The following is a 22,264-nucleotide window of genomic DNA, read 5'->3' as shown; positions in this document are numbered from 1 at the left end:
CTGCAGTGAACCCACTGTGCCTTTTTGTCCATTCTTCCCTGTGGGGGTTCTTAGCGGAGCTGATCTCAAGTTAGAGGGTTCCGCCGCATAGTCTGCCCCCTGCGACAACCTCACTTGACTTTGTATGTCTCTTTGTATGATCCTGCGGGTTTCTGGCACAGTAAATCTTATGGACCCCCTTCCCCTTCCCCTCCCGGAATGGGAGAGTCTGGCCGCCACTCTGTGACCCCGCCGGATCTCTAGGGCTGCCCTCGACCACTGTGCGACCCCCTCCGGTTGTGATACACAAGCCTCCTCCTCTCCAGGACCTGGAGTGGACTCGTCTGCGGCCGTTGCCGCACCAGGGAAGACCAGCCCCGCCACCACCGCCGGCACCTCTACCACAGTATGACCCGACAGTCTGTCCCGTTTACATGGCGATCCCCAACACTTTGACTCTCCACCGCGCTCCCCCCCAAAACCTCAATGTTTGTTGTTTTCTTGGAGTCTTCTTGTCTAATAATTTAGTGTTGATTATATATGATTATATATGATGGTAAAGTTATTGGTATTTGTAGTGAGCTGCCTCGGTCTCACCAACCCCCAGCTACCGCGCCGACACCAGCGCCAGAACACACCCCTTCGAAGCGGTGACACGAACAGAAACAGGGACGACTCACCGGCTCCGATAGCTCTGATGACCCAATACTCCTGGCGTACTACGGCGGTGATCCAGTCTCCTCCGCTTCAGAGCGGCAGCCTGCCTGAAGGAAACACAATCAAACAGCCGAGCACGTGAACACAAGCGTCTCTCCGGCTCCAATACCCCGGTGCTCCCGATGCCCTACGGCGGCGTTCCTCTCCGATCAGCTCCCTGAATGGCCCAAATGCCTCCTATGCCGCCCGCATCTTCCCCCCTGCCACAACGAGATTTGGTAAGTTTAAACTGAACAATTAGCTATCTAGCATTACGCTAACCGTCCCGCTCCTCTGGAGCCTCCGCGCCAAACTAGCCGCAGGACGCCATGTTCTCCCAATTTCACCAACCCATCCCTCTCTCCATCCCAGTGCAAAACCTCTACCATTGTTAAAAAATGATTTCAAAGTAATACCCAGTACTCTCATTTTGAAGCCGATGGTAAGTTCTCCAGATAATTCAGGTAGCTATGTAGAACAACAACATAGCTACCCAGAAGGAGTACTAAGCCCGAACAGATTTCAATTATTAGAAGGGCAGGTGCAAGGATCTGAGATAGACTGCTTCACGATGTCTGAGAAGGGTGATAAAGTGCTCAACGCCGACTCTGATCTCTCAGGTGAGAGCTGGGTAAGGGCGAAACAGAACACGATGAAGGAAGCTGAGACCACCTCGGCACCTGACAAGGATCTACTTCTACAATCATCCGTCATGCAACTTTTAAATTCCTTGAGTGAGGAAATGAAGAGTAGATTTCAGGTCTCGGAAAAGAACCAAGGCGAGATTATGTACTTTTGTGAAAAACTGGAAAATAAGCTCGACTCCCTGTCAGCCAGGACTTCCGCACTCGAGACCACAGTGGCAGATCTGTCTGTGCAAACCTTGGAAAATTCCAGAGAACTCGCCAAATTAAAAGAGCATGATCTGGGACTTCAGGAAAAGATTGAATCAATTGAAAACTCTCAGAGAAGAAACAATCTACGTATACTCAAAGTACCGGAAGGAACAGAGGGGAAAGACATTAAGGAGTTTGCGGTTAAGCTGATTAAATAGTCATCTCTAGTTGACTGCTCGGAGCAAGATCTCCTGAGTGATATCCAGAGAGTCCATAGAGATCCATTTAGACTCAACCCTAACAAAACAACGCCCAGGAAAATCTTGGTACACTTTTTGACTTACAGCCTTAAAGATCAAATACTAAATAGGGCCTTAAAGAAGAGTTCACTGAGTGTAGATGGGATAACTTTCCAGATAAGGTCAGATGTCTCATCTTTAACAGCCTCTAGACAATGGGAGCTGGGCCAGTTATTGGACCCCTTTAGACAGAAAGGAGCAACAGCCCAGCTAAAATTTCCCGCAACCCTGAAAGTAATGTGTAACAACAAAATGCGGGGTTTCAAAAGGGTGGAAGAAGCAGAATCCTTTTTAAAATCCTTATCAGTGGCGGAGGGTGAGCCAGCAGCCCGGTAGCATCTTAGGCCCCTCGGGTTTATCTTTTTTATTTCCTCTGGGTGGGTAAGGGAGGGGAGGAGGGTGGTCACAAGGTGGGGAGCATAAGGGAAAAAAACAAAAAATGTAAGTCCAAAGCGTCAATATATTTCACTCAAACAATATCCTATTCAAATTTTAGAAATGGCACATAACAAGACCAATCAGGTTTTACATCTAAAGGTGTTGTCTTGGAACCTTAATGGTTTAAGGGTAAAATCTAGAATGGAGAGAATTTTTCAATACTTGAAAGATACACCTGAACAAATTCTCATCCTGCAGGAGACACATCTTACAGAAAAGGAGACAAGGGATCTATGTAAGACTAAGAAATGGATTCAGGAAGTTATTTGGACTAAACAACAACTGACTAATAAGGGTGTCGCCATTCTCATTAAAAATAATGCTGCTCTAGCGGTGGAAGGGTTTAAAGTTGACAAGATGGGTAGATGGGCCATAGCTAAGATACGGCTTCACTCACACAAATTTACAGTGGCAGGATATTATGGACCTAATCTGGATGATCCAGCTCCGCTGAGCGAGTTGTTGGCGGAGTTATTACTTTTTAAGGATCCACTGATCTTGGCCGGAGATTTTAATCTGGTATTAGACCCATTAATGGACAGAACCTGCAAGAGTAGATCGGTACAAAACTGCAAAATGAGTTCCCTTATTATAAGTGCAATGAAGCAGATGGGTTGGGTAGATATATGGAGGAGTAGAATGGGAAGCAAAATAAAAAATATGGGCATAGGTCCAGACTAGACTTCTTGTTAAGCGCGGAGTTGCAAAGCTGGGTCATAGATTCAAGCCATCTAGGAAGCCATCTTTCCGATCATTCGGCAATATCACTTGTCTTAAATCTCCCAATCAGGCAGACCACTAAAAGATGGTCCCTGGATAGAACTATTCTTTTGGAGGAAGAAGTGGTTCAGAGATTGGTTCTTGAAAGAGAACTTTTTTTGAGAAACCTAGAGACCGCTCCAATAGAAATAGTGTGGGATGCGTATAAGGCTTTCTTGAGAGGCCAGATTACATCTATACAAATTGCCAGGCAAAGGAAACACCAGGCTGAGATAGCTAAAATAGAGGCAAAAATTTGTAATTTAGAGCATGATCTTATGACCCAGATAGACCCTGCTCAAGCGGCTACTGCTGGGACATTAGCGGCTTGTAAATTAGAGCTGATGGGGGTTCTAGATTCCAGGGTGAGGAAAAGGTGGGAGGCCAGTAAAATGGCTCATTTCGATTATGGGGAATCGTGCAGTAAGCTCCTGGCCTGGAAAACTAAACAGGACCTGAATAAAAACTGTATAAAGGAAATATTATGTGAATGCTCTGGCAAGTTATTGGATAACTCTGAGGACATTACAGTGGCCTTTTTTAAGCATTTTGAACAGGTCTATGGCGAAGATCTTGTTCCACAAGAGAACTTGATCCATTCATGGTTTGAACAATGGCCTTTAAACAAAATCAAAACGGCTGAGTCCAGTTATCTCAATAAAACAATTAGCCCCACTGAGATAATCAAAGCAATTGAGTCTGGTAAAAAGGCGAAGGCACCAGGACCAGACGGGCTGCCAGCGGAGCTATATAGAGCTCTAGCGGGAACCCTTGCCCCCGTGCTGCACAGACGGTTTCTCCATATATTCGAGAATGAAGGAAAGGTTCTCCCGTCATGGAATGAAGCAACAGTGGCTCTGATTTTAAAACCATCTAAGCCTCCAAATCAATGTGATTCATATAGGCCTATTTCCCTACTCAATCTGGATTACAAGATTTTTGCCAAGATTTTAGCTGATAGACTGATTAGGGTCATAGGAGCTCTATTACATAGCGATCAAAAAGGCTTTGTTAAAGGTAGGAGCATACAGGATCTGACCTATAATCTGGTGGGGGCCATCGACATAGCGACACTCCAAGGTTCTAAGGAGAACACAGGCTAAAATGAATTATTTTATATGGGCCTGTAAGGGCAAAAGAATTTCCTGGAAAAAACTACGAAGGAACAAAAACAAAGGGGGACTATGTCCACCCTATGTCCACCAGATCTAATCTTTTATGCATGGGTGATTCTAACAAGGGCGGGGAAGATGCTCTTGAGCCAGCTAGATGACACAGAAATAGGTAGAATGTTTAAAGTATTGCTAGGTGAGTTCAAAGGAGCCGATCAAGCTTTTTTGTTCAAGTTTGGAGACCAGCGCTTCTTCAAAAAGGTTCGTCTAAAGATCTTAAGAGATATGGCGTCCATCTGGTATAAAGTTAGAAAGACTGCGAAAATTAGTTACTATAGTGCTCTGGCCCCGATATGGGATTCCCCAGGATCACCGGAGTGGACTAAAGACGTATTGGCAAGTCCCCTGAAAGAGGCGGGGCTAAATAAATGGGAAACACTTATCCCAGAGGGCTCCTTAATCTCTTGGGATGAGTTGAACAGTATGCTGGATTGCAGAATTTCAAAATTTAAATACCTACAAATAAGGAGCTGGAGCCAGGCAATCGGCATTGTGGTAGGCATCTCAAATGATCTGGAGACAGCACTACTCATGAATCCTCGGAATAAGAAAGAAACAGCAATTCTTTATTGGTTATTGATCGATATTACAGATGAAGATTTCACCTTACCACTCCAGCTCTGGGGGGACTTCTCGTTGGTACACAGCCCATCAGATATCTGGCAAGTATCCTTTGATGTATTACACTCTACTGTGTCAGCTGCCAATTTAGAGAGGAACCATCTTTTCTCTCTTCACAGAGTGTACTGGTCTCCCCTTAGGCTGTCCAAATTTTCAAAGGGACCCATTCCCAGCTGCCCGAAATGTCAGCAGGAAAAAGCAGATGACATCCATATGTTTTTGTGGTGCCCAATGCTGCATACTTTCTGGGGAGCGGTCATGGAAGGTATGAAGGTAATGTTCGACTGATTGCTAGGTGAGCATCTCTTTGGTATTTTTTGGAATCTTCCCGAACTATGACTCGCTACCCTGGGATACAAGCAAATTGTCTTTCTATCTGGTTCTGCTGGCGCGCAGAGAAATTTGCAAATCTTGGCTTAAGAAAACTTCCCCGACTTTTCTAGACTGGCTAAACGCCATCAAATATACAATAAAATTAGATAGAGCAATCTGGAAAAAGAAGAAAGACTTCTGGCTGCCATGTATGGGTTGGCTTGATGAGCTGTGAATATAGAGATCCATCTGTCCTATGATTTCGCTTTTGCACAGATGCAGTACCTCTTGGATCAGTTTCAAGGGTCATCCAGTTAGAAAAACTGAACTGACTATTTAGGAGAGGCTCAGTGCAAAGTGCATCCATTAAGACCAGATTAACATTTGCTATCTGCTGGCGCTATATAACGTAGGGGTGGCCCCAGTGAGAGGAAAGTTGATCTTCGATATATATAATGGCGTATGAGGACTAATAAAAAAGATTATTTTTTTTTAAAACCTAGAGGGTATGACATACCGGTGGCATCAAAAGGCTTCACTTATCTCGGCATCTATATTACGCCAGATACGAGTTAAACCTGCTCGCTCCCCTGGCACGTCTTCGGTCTGACGCTAAATATTGGCAGTCCCTCCCCCTTACTCTCTTGGGACGAGCAGCCCACTTTAAGATGTTAGTACTACCACGTTTTCTCTATGCATTGCAAAGCACCCCTAACACGATCCCCGACACTTCACTAGTATTGACAGCGTTGTGCGGGGACTACTGTGGGATGGTCGGGCCCCAATCATAGCTATGAAAAAGTTGAGGATGGGGTGGTATGATGGGGTTATTGCATTACCAGACATGAGGCTTTATTATCATACATCCCAACTGGTTGCAATCAACAAGTGGGTACATGGGGGAAATAGGATGACCCAAACTTCCGTACGGACCGGTGGCTTTTAGGACAGGGGGGCTACAGTAGGGCACTTTACACACACCCTCACAAGCTCAATCTCACAGGACCCACGGCACGCACAGTGGGTGGAATAGAAAATGGGGCTGGCACAACAAGATCACAAAAGCCACACCACTCAGGGAACCAGACCTGCTGGGGCAGCTCAGCAACTGCCATGGATTTGACAAGTGGGATATGATAGGCATTTCGACAGTGGGAGACAGGTGGCCACATTTGCAGACCTACAGACTAAATACCAACTAGCACAGACTGAGGCATTCCGAGATCCACAAATCAGCCAAGCAGTCAAAGCAGCCTTACCTAAGGATGCCCCACTACCTGAGGCCTCTCCACTGGAGGACCAACTGATTCTTAACCTCATGCTCAAAAAGGCCATATCCCTCACATATAAAAAGCTAATAAATAATCACCTGGACCCTTTAATGTGCCTACGACAAAGCTGAGAGGCGAACCTGGGGGATTTAGTGGATGATTGGCGTGATGCTTTGGCCTCCCCCAAGGATTAGCTATCCTAATGAGATTGTGCCTGGTCCAATTGAAGGTCCTTCATCGAGTATACTTGGACGCAGGGACCTTGGCTAAGATCTGTAGGAGGTCTGACCCCCTGTGACTCCGGCAATGCCATCGACCGGGAACCTTTTTTCATATCCTTTGGGATTGCTCAATAGTGCAATCATACTAGAGCAAGGTCACAAAACAGATGGAGAGAGCAGGTGGCAAGACGCTGAAGGCTTCCCCACCCCCTACTATGTCTCCAAAATATTTGGGAGGCCACTGACCTAACACAAACTGAGCAAACGTGATCCTCACTGGGGTGGGCCATTGCAAAACGCGATATCGCTCAGAAATGGGGGTTAGGGGCGGTCTCGGCTCTACGTGACTGGGCAGCTGACATGGACAGGGCAATGATTGCCGAGAAAGAGGTCTTTAAAAACAGGGTCTGCCCTAAGAAATGGGACCATAAATGGGGGAGCTGGAATAGATACAGAGGTAACATCTGCTTGTCCCCTACTGTGTAATTGCGAGGTGAACGGCAGAAACTGCTGGATATCTCTGTTATTGATGATGTGCCCTTACCTGGTACTGAATAAGGTGATCGCTTCCATATCAAGCATTGAATGGCGTATGTATTTGTTTCATAAATTTGAACAATTATGTGTGAATTACTTGATGGGCATACCTGTTAGCATTGGTATGGCTAAACGGAAGCGTTTGCACTGTTTCCCGGATTCCAACTATATTGAAAAATGTACTTATGTGCTGCGGACTCCATTACTGTATCATTGCTGCTTTATATTTTTCTTTTTCTTTTATCAATTAAAAACGTTTAATAAAAAAATCCTATTCTGTGATCCAGACTAGCCACGTCTTGACCAAAAGCCTTGTACGCTCTAACCCAGCCCACTTCCTATGGGAATTTAGATCAGGACTTAGTTTTAATGAGAGCAAGTGAGGGTCAGGGAGGAGAACACACAAGCAGCACACACAAGCAGGATCAAGAGGCCCTGGACCAGCAACATGTTCTGGATCAAGGTTAAGCACTGACAATGTAAATGGATTCCATTACAAATCATTGTACGCTAATGTATAGTTTTATATAGAATGGTCTTGGAGAATCAAGAGTGGGCAGCACTGATTTAGATGCATTCTGGTCACAAAGTACCAAACTTCCAAAGAACGCCAAGGTGTTCAGTGGCCTTTAAACATCTGAAGTCCTATCGTGCACCGATCACTGGAATTTATACCATAAATCCACAAATTTATCTTTAGAAGAGAAGTCAAACCTTTAAAATTCCAAGCACCTAGTAAAAGCTTTTTTAAAGCTACATGCATTTACGCCACGTCCCTTTGTCACCTTGCCCTATGACAGACGGCATTACCTATAACAAACATGAACATCTCACCAACCAGCTTCTCTAGTTTCATGCGTGAACGCAATGAAATATACCAGACCAAGATCAGTCATTCTGTATTTTATAAGTCCTCGATTACACCACATCTCCACCAACCACCCGTTTATCACAGCAATTCTTCACCCAGGCCATTATGTGCTCTTGCTCGACGTCTGCATAGAAGAGTATACAAAGAAGTGATTAACGTCTCTGCCTCGAGCTATTTATTTGATCAAAATCATGCAGTGGTAGATCCTGAGATCCATAGTTATTTGTGGAAGGTGACTCCATTATATTATCCAACACTGCTGTTGGCCCTGCTAGCCTTTCATTCCTATGAACCAGACAGCATTTCTCCTGTTCTCTGAACAGATTCCTTGGTAGTACTGACAATGCAGATCAACCTCCATTTTATATTGGGGAGTGCATCTTAACTAGTAATCTCTTTCTTAAAAATTAACAGCATTCACAAGCCAAAGAAACCAGTTGTCTCCCCTACTGGTTATTCTCTTCCCAAGTTGCGCTCTGCCCCTAATTTATACACACTACTGCAATGGAGAGATGTCAATTCATTAACATATCCAGTCAAAACAACCTCACTCGCTAGTGTTTGCTGATGCACTGCCGCTACACCATTCAAGGGGTATTTATGGGGGGAAAAATAGCTACTAAAATAAAAATACAATTTTAATACTTCCAACACATTGATAAATCTCAACTAGCAATCGGATTGCATTTCTCCGTAAAACTGTTTCTGTGCAACAGGCTTCTCAAACAGCAATGAGTCCAAACATTATCATTTATAGCAAATGGTGATGCTGTTACTTTTTGTCCTTAGTATTTTAGTAGTTTTGTTTATTTTTGTGTTACTTGCACACAACTCATGTGCATGGACGCTTCACTGTGCATCTTTTTTTTTATGATCATCTTGTCGAGCGTGGTTTACTCCGTTTTGCACTTGCCTAACAGTTTGATTTTTAGAAAGCATGTCTTTTGAGATGATGTTACCCAGCTCTTACAAACGATTGCTTATTATTATTTGAAATTTATAAGACGCACAGCTACCCCGAGGGGTGTCCGCGACCAAGCAGGATAGGCAAGAAAGAAAAAGGTACGAAGAAAGGCTAATTTAAGAACAACCAGGTTTTCAGACCCTTGCGGAGGCTAGCAAAAAGGTCTCAGCTCACAGGGAGACTGGTAAGGAATTCAATAAGGTCGGTCAGGTAGGCCAATGATCGGCCCCTCATACGGGCCCGTCTGATTTTTGGAACAAACCGGATCTTCTGAGCGGAGCGCGGGGGTGGGACGGAAGATGGCGCTGCATCAAATTCTGCAAATAAATTTTCGGGGCCGAACCGGTTTTAATTCCATACATACGACACAGATCCTTAAATTTCACCCGATTCGACACAGTCAACCAGTGTAGGTCTCGTAGACACCCCGAGGCAGAGGAAAACGTAGGCAGCCGAAAAAGAAGTCTTGCTCCTGCATCTTGCAGGAGCTGCAGCCTCTGGATGGTCGTCTTATCAGCTCCCAGATAGAGGACATTACCGTAATCCAGTCTTGTAATAACAAGAGCCTGGACCAGAGTTCTCTGGGCTGAGAGAGGAATCAGCCATTGAACCTTCTTCAACCATCGCAAGACTGCAAAACAGGTGGATGAAATCTTAGCCACTTGTTGTTTCATCGATAGAGGTTTATCTATAATGAAACCCAGGTTCCGAACACTGTTCACTGGCGTGGGAAGAGATCCCAATTCGGGGTGCCAATGTTGTGGTCCCCAGAGGTTGTGCCTGTTGCCTAAGATCATAACTTCTGTCTTGTTGCCATTTAATTTGAGCAAAATATTTTGCATTCAAGAGGCAACTTTGCTCAATCCTAGGTTCAGGTCAGAGGTCTTATGTCCTTGTGACGAGGAGAGGGGAAAGATAATCTGTGTATCATCCGCGTAGGAAAGAAGGGATAGTCCAGCACTTGACAACCTCCACTAAACGGCAGACATATATATTATCAGAGCACTGAACTCTGTGGGACACTGTGAGGGGATACATGAGAGTTGGAACAGGCAGTTGCTGAGGAGATCTGGAAGGTCCGGCCTTTAAGGAAGGAACGAAAACATTCTAAAGCCAATCCGTCGAAGCCTAGTGACTGCAGTGCTCTCACCAGGGTATGATGGGACACTGTGTCGAAAGCAGCACTAAGATCTAATAGAATGAGTGCCGCAGATTCGCCATCATCTAGACGATGCCTTAGCATTTCAGTCACTCCCAACAGTGTGGATTCAGCAGAGAATCCAGCTCTGAAGCTAGATTGAGAGGTGTGAAGAAAGTTCTGGGTTTCGACAAAAAAGGCCAGTTGACCATTGACATGCTTCTCCAGAATTTTTGGGAAAAAAGGGAGCAAGAAAATAGGGTGAAGGTTAGACGGGACGGCGGGATCAGAATTGACTTGCTCTAAGAGAGAGGAACATACCGTGTTTCCATCTGTGGGGAACGTTCCCGTCCTTTAAGGAGGCATTTAGGTGCTCCATTACTGTTGCTAGAATGGAGGGATCCAACTGCTCTAATACGTGTGGAGGTAAGGGATGAAGCGGGGAGCCAGATTTGATATTAAGGAGGAGGTGATTAAAGGACGTAGAGTTCACGGGGGATCAAGTGTCCAGTTTGGGGGAAAATCTAGTATTACTTATGGGATCACATATAGCAGGAGCCTCTCTAACATTGAATGATTCTGCCAACTCTGACTTGTATCAAATGTGTTTTCCATTCGTAACACCGTGTGTATATTTTCAACTCTGTCGAAGAAGAGAGCCAGTTCTTCACATTGACTATGGGAAAGGGCAGGAGCCTTTGTCAGTTTCTTAGTGCTGGATAGTTCTTTTACTTCTTTAAAAAAAAAAGTTTTAGTGCTAGTTTGAGACTGTAGGATTTTTTGTTGGAAAAATTCTGCGTGGGCAGATTTGCATAAACTGTGGTGTGCGCTTAAAGCCTTTTTTATACGTTGTTTTAGTATCTTTATTGTAGTGTTTCCTCCAACGCCTTTCCAGCGTTTTACACTTGGACTTTTCACTTTTAAGCCTATCTGTAAACCAGGGAGCTGGAGGCAGATATCTGTTTGAGCGTTTAGTTGGAAGATGGAGGCATACAACTACTGCTTCTAAAAGCCAGTTATGGATAAGCTTGTGATCTCTTATGGAAATCTGTTTGAGATTAGGTCTACTATTGGCCAAAATCTTATTGATTGTTGGAACATTAAGCCTAGACCAACTTCTAGATTTTCGTTCCAACACCGTAGAAGCCACAGTATGTAAGAAGACCACTTTCAGCGTAAACAGCACAGCGAAGTGATAAGACCGGGAGGGGCGGGAGACTACTAAGTCAGGTAGAGTGGAAGAGATGGGGTCCAGTAAATGCCTGGCTGCATGAGTGGGGTTAGAATTGCACAGTCACAAATTCATCACTCCATAAGTGAGGTGCTTTTAGGGCAATTTGAGTCCTCTAAATGAGGATTAAAATCACCCAAAATTGTGAAGTAAGCCGCCTTTAAAATATAAGGGGCTACTAAATCTGGAAGAGAGAACACCCATTTTCCAGCTGGGCTAGGGGGATGCTATAGCAGTATGCCAGAAAAAGTGAATTTGGGTGTATGTGTGATTCTGAAAAGCTTTCGCAATCCGGTGCAGTAAAATCTTCTATTTTGCACTCAAACTTTCTTTTGTAAATAATTGCCACACCTCCACCTATTTTATGTTGCCTGTTTTTTCTAATCATAGAGTAATTGGATGGGAGGGCAGCTGCTACATTGAGGCTAAAGCCCTCATGTAGCCATGTCTCTGTTACAAAGACCGCATCCGGTTGCTTATCTATTAGGAAATCAGGATATGAGCTTGATGTTTAGCGAGGGAGCAACAGTTGATATTAAAAAATTGAAACTCAGTGTAGACTTATGTACTCAAATATTTGCTACAAGAACCATTACATATATAAATTGTTCAGGATGCCGCAAGTGTTTCTTTTATTGCCCTGCAGCAGGACATCCGGCAACTAGCACATGGTTGTAAAAATGCAGGTGGCTGTACTCAGGCTTATTATCACTAGTGAGGTCTGCAGAAAATCTATTTACTGCCTACAGGCAACATGATAGGATGCTGGCCGCCTGCGTCAGGGTCAACCAATGCAGATGTTCCACATGATGCTACCTGCCTGCGAGTCCTTCAGCAATGATGACCTACCCAGTCAAGTTATCAGAAGTTACCAGCTATAAGACTGCTGTCCTTTGGTTCTCTCTCTCTTGTTCTCCCTTTTCTTATATATTTCATCTCAAAATGCAGGACGAGGTGAGGGTGGGGATGTAGCTCTAGCTGCATTAGAGAGGGGTAGGGAGAGCAGCTGGAGCTTATCACTGTATTTGAGTGAATTTTGTGGTGCCATACAAACCTGGAGGTGATTTGGCTCTTTGCAATTGGATGCTTTGTGGCGACACTGGAACAGTTAAGCCATCCTCCATGTCCACTGAATCCAAATGCTAGGGGTCCTTTGATGTCAAGTGCACATTTGTTGGTAGGAGCTCGACAGAAGTGGGGAAAGGCAAATGCTACTTACCAGTATGCATCTGTTTTTGGCATGTAGAGCTGCAGATCTATATACTGTGCTAAGATCGCCATCTGGTGTTGGGCCCGGATGTTTGCAGTTATTTTTCCTCTTGGAAAGTCTTTGGAAGTCACGAGATATGTGACTCCTCCTTTGGATCGTATTGCGCATGGGCTTCGGCTCCATCCTCGGATTGTTTTTCGCCAGCAGGGAAATGATGGAGCTTAGTAAGAAACGGTAAAGATGCCCATGTGTGTTGTATATAAATAAGATAAACTGGAACAGATAAAGGTAGCCGGGGAGGCGGGTGGGCGTGTGCAGATCTGCAGCTCTACATGCCAAGAACAGATGCATATTGGTAAGTAGCATTTGCCGTTCGAGGCATATGAGCTGCAGATTACACACTGTGCATAGATTATATAGCAGTACCCATCCTTAGCGGCGACCACCAGTATCTGTTGCAGTGGTTTGAAACAATGTCTTGAGTACAGCCTGGCCCACATTACCTTGTTGCTTCCCTAAGAATGCCATGGAAGCCCCTATCTTACGTGTAGAGTGGGCTTTAGGGGGAACGGATAGCGTTCGTTTTGCTTTGTGGTAGCAAATCTGAATGCATTTGGCAATCCACCTAGCTATCCCAGATTTGGAGATGGGGTTGCCTTTATGTGGTGGTGAGAAGGAAACGAACAGTTGTTTGGTTTTACGAAAAGGTTGTGTTCTCTCGATGTAGTAGAGTAAGGCTTGTTTTACATCTAGTGTGTTGAGAGCTCTTTCTGAAACGGTCTGTGGTTGCGAGAAGAATATGGGTAGTTCCACAGATTGGTTTAGGTGAAAGGGAGAAATGACTTTAGGGAGGAATTTTGGATTAGTACGTAGAAAAACCTTATTATGGTGCATTTGCAGAAAAGGTTCTTGAATGGTGAGTGCTTGTATCTCACTGACTCTTCTGAGGGAAGTGATGGCTACCAGAAAAGCAGTTTTCCATGTTAGGAATTGAAGTTCACATTTGTGTAGAGGTTCAAAGGGAGGCCCCATTAGTCTGGTTAGAACGATGTTTAGGTTCCACACAGGTGAGGGTGGCACTCTGGAGCCAGATCGCAAGGTTGAGCTGAGCTGGGTCCGGGTGGCTGATCTCTTCATGGTTCTGGGTTAAGAGGTGTGGAGAGAGGTGTAACTTTTGGTGCAGTACTACGGATAGTTCCAGCAGTGTGGTGTACCATGGTTGTCTGGCCCAAGTCGGAGGTACTAGGATTAGTGTGAGGGAGTGTTGCTGTAGTTTGCGCACCACTAGTGGAATGAGTGGGAGAGGCGGAAAAGCGTACGCAAATCTGCCGGACCAGTTCATCCATATCGCATTGCCTTTGGACAATGGGTGTGGATACCTGGCGGCGAAGCTTGGGCATTTGGCGTTTTCTTGGGTGGCGAAGAGGTCTATCTGTGGATGCCCCCACATTTGAAAGTACGGGTGAAGAACTTGTGGATGGAGTTCCCACTCGTGGATCTGTTGAGTTTGTCTGCTCAGGAGATCTGCTATAGTGTTTTGGACTCCTGGGACATGTTGGGCTAGGAGAAAGATTTTTCGTGGTATGGCCCATCTCCATATGCTCTGTGCTAGCTGAGAGAGTTGCGGAGAGTGTGTGCCTCCTTGCTTTTATATATAGTACATAGCTGTCATGTTGCCTTACCTGAGATTTGTGTTTGAAAAGATTTTAGGGCTAAAAATATGGCTCCAGATGGTTGATGTGGAGTTACTTTTGTTGAGGTGTCCACCTGCCCTGCATGGTGTGATGTAGTAGGTGAGCTCCCCAGCCTGAGAGCGATGCGTCCGCTGTTAGTACTATCTGAGGAACCGGGTCCAGGAACGGTCGCCCTTTGGAAAAGTTTTTGTTGGTCCACCACTGCAGAGAGTGATGGGTACGACCGTCTACCAACACCAGATCTGTCAGTTGACCCTGGGCTTGGTTCCATTGATACGCTAAGCACTCTTGAAGAGGACGCATCTGGAGTCTTGCGTGAGGTACTATGAATGTGCAAGAGGCCATCATCCCTATCAGTTGCATGAACACTCGAGCTGGAAGAGAGTGTTGTGGCTGAAATTTGGCACGTAGAGCCTGAATGCTCGTTATCCTGGCGGGACTTGAGGGGTCTATGGTGGCACCGAGGTATTGTTTTACGTGGGACGGTTGCAGATGGGACTTTGCATGGTTTACTGTGAAGCCCAGGTCGTGGAGTAGCTGGATAGTGGCGTGTGTGTGTGTTGTACACACTGGTTGAATTGGCTGGCTTTTATTAGCCAGTCGTCTAGGTATGGGAAGACATGGATGTGTTGTCTCCGCAGGTGTGCGGCCTCTACTGCTAGGTACTTGGTAAATACTCTTGGTGCTGTGGTGACTCCGAATGGGAGCACTTTGAACTGATAGTGTTGGCCGTCCACCACAAACCTGAGGAACTTCCTGTGAGCGTTGTGAACAGGAATGTGGACATATGCGTCTTTGAGGTCTAAAGTGGCTAGGAAATCGTTTTGGGAGAGCAGGGGGAAGTACCTGCTGGAGTGTGACCATGTGAAAATGGTCTGAGGGGATATATTGGTTCAGGGGCCTGAGGTCTAGGATGGGCTGTAATGTGTTGTCCCTTTTTGGTACGAGAAAATATAGGGAGTAAACCCCTATATTTTGCTGGTTGATAGGAACTAGTTCTATTGCCCCCTTTTGTAGGAGGGAGATTACCTCCTGCTTTAGTAGTGTTAAATGTTCCTGTGACATTGGGCGTTGTTTGGGTGGAATCTTTGGGGGGGGTAGATGTTAGTTCGAGGCAGTAGCCTGAACTAATTATTTGTGTTACCCATTTGTCTGAGGTGATGGTAGTCCAGACGGGAAGGAAATTGTGAAGTCTGCCCCCGACCGGAGTGGGAAGGTCTAGGGGGAGTGGAGGGAAGTCATTGGGTAGGGGTGGAGGCAGAGCGGGAGGTGTTTGTCTTGCCTCTGCCTTTATTATTGTTTCTTCTGTAAACCCCTCTTTGGTAACCCCTTGTAAAGGTGGATTGGGTAGGGGCTATATAGGAAGTGGAAGCTGTGTCAGAGGAGTAGCCTCTGGATGTGCTTCGAAAGGAAGAGCGGCAAAAAGAGCGCCTGTGAGGGTGCGATTGTAAGGCTCCCATAGATTTCGCCATATCTAGGTCTTTCTTCATTTTTTCCAGGGCCTCATCTACTTTTGGGCCGAACAGATGTTCCTGCTCAAAAGGGTGATTGAGGATGGAAGCTTGCACCTCTGGTTTGAAACCTGAAATCCTTAGCCAGGCACGGCGACGGAGGAGGACGCGGGTGTTAATTGCTCTAGATGCGGTGTCAGCTGCATCTAGGGCACAGCAGATGGAGGTATTGGTGATGGTCTTTCCCTCCTGAATTGGCTCATTGGCTCTATTTTTGTATTAGTCAGGGAGGTGTTGCATTATGGCTTCTAGTTCGTCATAATGTGCCCTGTCATATCTTGCCAGAAGCGTGTATTTGCGATGCGCTATATGTTGGCAGCCTGGAATGCAGTGCGCTTGCCCGATGCGTCCAAGAGTTTTGACAAATTATCAGGTGGTGGTGCGTCGCCTGATGCTTGGGAGTTTGCTCGCTTTCGTGCTGTAGACACTACTAGGGAGTCTAGTGGAGCTGGCCCTTTGATGTAGGCGGGATCTGTAGGGCGGCCTTATATTTTTTGTCTATGCGAGGGTTGGTGACCCTGGCTCTGACTGGGTCTTTAAAGACATCCGGCGCGTGCTTGATAACTCCTTTGAGCAGGGGCAGGATGGAGGTGGCCCTGTGAGTGGTGTCGAAAGTATCAAGGAGGAAGTTCTCCTCCACGGGGTCGGTTTGGAGATCCACACCGTGGTAGTGTGCAGCCCTCTGGAGTAGGTAATTGAACCCCAATGAGTCTCTGGTGGGGATGGTCTCGAAGGGTAGAGATCATCCTGCGGGACATTAGGAATGTCAGGAATATTATAGTCGTCCCATGGGTCTGGGGAGCCTGTAGGTGTGGGGACCCCTGTAGGTTGGTCATGGGGCTCGTCCCCTATGTCATCATAGACCTCATTGTCATCATCCGGATAGGGTGTTGGGGAATGATGAGGTGGGGGGGGAGAAGGTGGAGGGGGCGGAGGGGGCGGAGGAGGGGGCGAAGGTATTTTCAAAGGGGAGGTAGCAAAGTCTTTCCTCTTTGGAGGTGGAGCTGGGGCAGGCTTGTCCAGCTGTCTCTTTTTGATGCTGAGCATCAAATGTCCAGTCTTAGGATCCTTGACTGGTGTTTTTTTGCAATGGATCAGGTTTAAAAAGTTCTTCAGAGAGTGGCGTGTCCGTCGGCGCCGAAGGCATGGGCCGTAGGTTTTTTGGTTTTAGAGTCTGCACCAGTTCGCTGTTTTGAACTATGCGGCTTTGGAAGGTCTGGTTGGTTACTCGGCTCCGAGATGGTTTTCGGCTTCGAGTGGGTGGCGGTGGCCTTGTGTTTTTTGCTCGGTTCCAGGGACGGTGTCGATACAGAGGAGCAGTGCTGGTTTTCGGCGCCGAGGGCTTCGGTATGGAGCTCGGTGCCGAGGAGGAGGCCATTTTCTTTTTCGGCGTCGGTGCGGAGGAGTGTTTCTCGGCACCGACAGTGGGCTGGCTCGAGCCCGAGCCGCCGGAGGTCTTAATAGGCTTCTTTACCGGTCCCGAAGGTGCGGTGTGGGAAGCAGTGTCCTTGGTCGTGCCTAGGCCCGAAGGTGTGACCGAAGCCTTTTTGGATGCCACGGAGGGCATGGGGTGGGGGTGGATTTCGTTACTCACGACCTTCTGTGCCGGAGTGATGTCCTCCACATCTGAATCGTCTGCTTCGGAGGCGCTGACGAGGCCCTCGTTGGTGTGTTGCCCTTCTGGAGTGTTGACGCCTTCTCCGAAGAAGTCGTCTGGGATCGCCGTCGAGTGTGCCATAGTTCTTCGGAAGGATTTGCACGCCCGACAGTCTCGAGCCTCGTGTTCAGGGGAGAGGCAGAGGTTGCATACCTCATGGAGATCGGTGTGGGGGAATTTGGACCCACATCGAGGGCACTTCTTGAATGGAGTCCTTTCCATTAGCCAGGAACGGAGCTTGGGTAGGCCCGACGACTGGAATCGAAGGTCTTGATCGATGAGCCGCGTCGAGTGTGGAGATCGCGATCGAAAACAATACCGCGAAAAGGGGGGGCGGGGGGGATTGCGCGTCGATTGGAGAACTGGAAACTGTTCGGAACCGGAGCGCGAAGATCACATCCGAGCCCGATGGTGGAAAAAAACAATCAGAGGATGGAGCCGAAGCCCATGCGCAATACGATCCAAAGGAGGAGTCACATACCTCGTGACTTCCAAAGACTTTCCAAGAGGAAAAACAACTACAAACATCCGGGCCCAACACCAGATGGCGATCAATGCAGTGTGTAATCTGCAGCTCATATGCCTCGAACAAGAATTTCCCTCCAACCACCGTTTTTGTTTCCCCTTCTCACTATGAGGGTAACGGAGATCTGACTTGAAATGTTTTTAAAAATTGTATGACTATGACTGCTGCATGTTTATCCTTATAAGGAGAATATTGATTTGTCACCTTGTTCTTTCTATTGGCTCAATTTCGTATTCCTTTTCCTCGCTTCTATATACCTCTGCATTTATCTGCCCGTTTCGCATCACACCAATCAGTCAAACGCTCCCACACGAGAGAAGCACTGCTATCCTTTCGGTGAGTAGGTAAGCCCCCATTCTGTATTATGTGGCAATCGTGAGACAATCTAAACAAAACTATATGCACATCATGCAACCTCACTTTAATGAGCAAATAAAGGAGAAAGCTCCACTGTACCGGAAAACCTCAAATAAATCACAAGACAGTCCTATAAGATGCATGCTTATCGACGCTTGGTCGCTAGTTAATAATAGCATGCAATTTAAAGATGTCATTGAGCTAACATCTAATCGATAAACGGTTTAAAACTGAAACTTGGCTAAATCCGGCGGTTGGTCTAGATCTCATTTTTACTGTACCTCCAGAATATTCCATATTTAGGTTAGACCCACACGCAGAAGAGGTGGAACCGCGGTCATTTGTAACATAATCTATACTGTTAAATCCATACCTTTTCCCCATAGCAACGACTACAAACCATTTACTTTTGTAATAATTTTAAATACAAAAAACACTCACTGGAATTCTCATCTATCGCCCTACGACGACCAAAACTCAGTTCATAAAATGTATTAGCTCATGTGCCGAATCCAGACTCAATTACTCGAATTTCACTTTTCTTGGTGACTTTAATTATCATCTGGAAAACACCTCAGACAAATAGTCCAGTCATCTTACATATATCATGACCTGTTTTGGCCTGAAACAATTGGTTAATTGCCAGTCCTGCGCAGCCGATCACACACTTGACAGAATCTTTACTGACCACCCATTTCTTTTCTTCTGGAAGTCTCCCACTTACATGGTCTGATCATCTAGCCCTACTATTTGATATTACATCAGTCAGAGGTCCTAGTTCTACTGCCCCTTCTCCCTCATGGAAAACTGTTAGACCCTGGCACAAAAAAGTTCCAGAAAAACTTTATATTCTACTATCCTCTCCCCCACCCAGAGGAACAGATGCAGACAATATGGCCGCTAACTACCATACGTGGCTAACAAATGCCACCACCCTTCTAGCTCCACCTTGCCAGACGACCAAACAATAGAACAGCGCCATCTGAACCTTGGTACTCCAGCAAACTTAATACACAAAAAAGACTGTTTAAATTTAAAACAAAAACGGAGGCTGTACTATCAAGACACGGACAAAAGGAATACAAAAAGGCTCTGTAAATATAAAATTAGATTCTAAAAGAAAAAGTTAACCTCTTTTACAAAAAATAGAATTAGCCAAAAACTCCACTAACCAATTATTTAAGACAGTACAAGCCCTGTCAAATCTACTCTATCCGATAACTTCAATATTAATCAAACCTTCTGCGATACACTTACACAACACTTTCGACTTGAAAGTTGACGCATGTTCGGCTTCCACCTCTTGGACGTCAAGCCCAACTAGGGTTGAAAGTCAATGTCAACTGATTGAAAACAAATGTCTTTGCAATAACTTCTCCCCACTCATTTCTGAACAAGTACTCCAACTGCTTCTTAGCACTGAATCAGGCACATGCGACGACCCCTTTCCCCCCTAAAACTCTTCATCAGATAACAGACGTGATCACTGCTCACCTCACTCCCATTCTAAATGAAATTATCCACACTGGAATATTTCCCAAAATCCGTAAAATGGCTTCTATTCTGCCTTAATTAAAAAAAAAAAAAAAAAGCACAGCTCCTTCCTCAGATCCCAATAACTATCGCCCTATTTCTCGCTTCCCCCGCCCAACTAAAATCATAGACAAAACACTAAACCGTCAGCTATCAGACTTCATCAACGAAAATGACTTACTAGATACAGCACAATTTGGTTTTTCGTAAACAGCACAGCACCGAAACAGCCCTTATAATGGCGGCAGAAAACATAAGAACAAAGATCGTGGTGGTAACGCTGCTTTGATTCTTTTGGACCTCTCGGCAGCTTTCAACACCTTCAGCCATAAGCCTCAAAAGCCGCCTTCATTACCTGGGCATCTGAGATGCTGCTCTCACCCTTCTAGCCTCCCTCCTCTCAGAGAGAGAATAGCAAGTAGCCATAAACGGCTTTGTGTCAGCATCCTTCATACTCTCATGTGGCGTCCCACAAGGCGCATCACTGAGCCCCACGATGTTTAATCTTTACATCACCTCTCTAATCAAATTGATCAGAGATTTTGGGTTTGCAGTGGTGTTGTATGCTGACGATATTTAGTGTATCAGTGTCGAGTAACTATTCCCTGATAGCTGAAATTATCCGCAAATGCATGGAAAACATTAGCTCATGGATGAGTAAGAACTGCTTAAGACTTAACTCAGGTAAAACGGAGGTTCTATTGTTTTTTTGACAAGAGTATATTCTGGTCCCCAGATTGGTGGCCACAGAACCTAAGCCCCCTTCCTACACCAGTGGAGAAAGTTAGAAATCTCGGAGTTATATTTGACAGGCGACGTACTTTTGGTAACCAAGTGAACCAAATTGCTTCGGCGGTGTTTCACCTCCTAAAACCTGGCTCTTCAATCACTAGTCTTCCCCTTTTCTTAGACATACTGGATTCTGGCCCTTTGCAAGGCAGTGCCAATACACCTTCGGTCACCCCATCCCACCAACCATAATCGTACCTTCGGGTATTCAAGCGCTATACAAAACATATTAACATAACATCTATTAAACCATTTCATTAAATTATTTTAGATAAATTGTCACGTTAAGCACAACAGCAGATACATAAAAGAAATATATATTTTGCAGAACAAGTTAAGACAGCTGGTCACCTCTGAAGTCCCGCTGGTACAGGAAACGCCAGAGCGAGGGGTCATTGGTTGCCACGTGGAGATCATGGCAGACGGCAGAGAGCGCGATGACTGACTGCATGTCCAGGAGCCTCAGGATGCGCAGCTTCAGCTCCAAGGGAAGCACCACTAGGCCAAAGACATCAGGGAGGTTCAGAGCTGCATGGAGCACAAGCACAGTAGGGGGAACGGTTATTATGAATAAGGAGACGTGGCAGGGGGAAAAGAAGATGATATGGTCAATAGAAGAAAGGAGAAGAATGGGGGGAACAAGTGAGTTGAGTGGAAAGAGGAAACTGGTGCGATTAGATTAAGAGGAGGCAAAGGTGGGGAAAAAAGTGAAGGGAGCAAGAGAAAGGCGAGTGGTGAGGAGGTGAAGATGTCCAGGAAAGCTGAGAGGAGATGCACATAAAAATCACTGCTGAGGTAGAAGGGATGAAGGGGAAGGAGACACGGTGATTGAGAGAAGAGAGCAAAATATTAGGAAGAAGAAGGGGGAACTGAAATATGGAAATAATTTACAGTACAAAACATGTCTAGAATTAAATATTTAGAGGAAGAGAAAGTGAAGATCAGGGAAGGAGAAAGACTAGAGGAAATGAGAGGGACGGACAAGAGGTGAAAGTAACTGAGAATGGGATAGTGGGATAATGAAAATGAAGTAGATGTGGAAAAAGACGGAGAGGCAATGGGTTATAATTTTACAATCAATTCTAGCTACATTTTTAATATGGTAATACTAGACATTACAAAGATACGCCGGATTACTGCAGAGGAAAGGCTCTGTATGAGGGCACTTAATTTCATTGACAATGTAGCCATTCCCACATCTAGAGTTTCTGCTCTCTTCAGAACAGTCAGTATACAGTTGGCAAGGAAGCGGTCCGCTCAAACTCTTCACTTGCTTCAAGAGAGGTAGGGTGTAGCAGGAACGGGAGAGTGCTACGGAGAGCCCTTTCTAAAGCGCCATGAATTACAGAGATCATGTCGGCAGGTGAAAGGATGGAAAGTTTGACTTTAGGTCCACGCTCACCCTTCAGGCTCCGATATCCAAAGTAAGAGACATAGCTCCATCACTACATATGATCAGTGACAATTTTGCGGACTTGCAAATGGCACACATTTAGTAGATGAAAGGGTGCACAAAGAGCACTCCTATTTTTAATACAGTTAACTAATTAATTCAGAAATAAGAATTTTCTTACAAGGGTGCTGAGGTACTAAATCCGCTGTCACTGTTTACATGAAGAAATGAAGTGAGAAAACCCACTCA

General features: G+C 45.6%; 1 protein-coding gene across 1 annotated transcript in view; it reads right to left on the bottom strand.

Moving 5' to 3' along the window:
* FBXO7 (F-box protein 7) overlaps positions 1–22,264 on the bottom strand; it is a 119,598-nt gene that overhangs the window by 27,401 nt on the left and 69,933 nt on the right. The window contains exon 8 of the mRNA XM_085651959.1: positions 20,974–21,150. Within this exon, the coding sequence (XP_085508085.1) occupies positions 20,974–21,150 (177 nt within the window). The remainder of the gene's footprint in view (positions 1–20,973; positions 21,151–22,264) is intronic.

Source organism: Triturus cristatus, chromosome 4_1, assembly GCF_964204655.1.
Source record: "Triturus cristatus chromosome 4_1, aTriCri1.1, whole genome shotgun sequence".
Lineage (NCBI taxonomy): Eukaryota > Metazoa > Chordata > Amphibia > Caudata > Salamandridae > Triturus > Triturus cristatus.
Note: the sequence above shows the minus strand (reverse complement) of the source record. Positions and strands in the feature narration are given on the sequence as shown.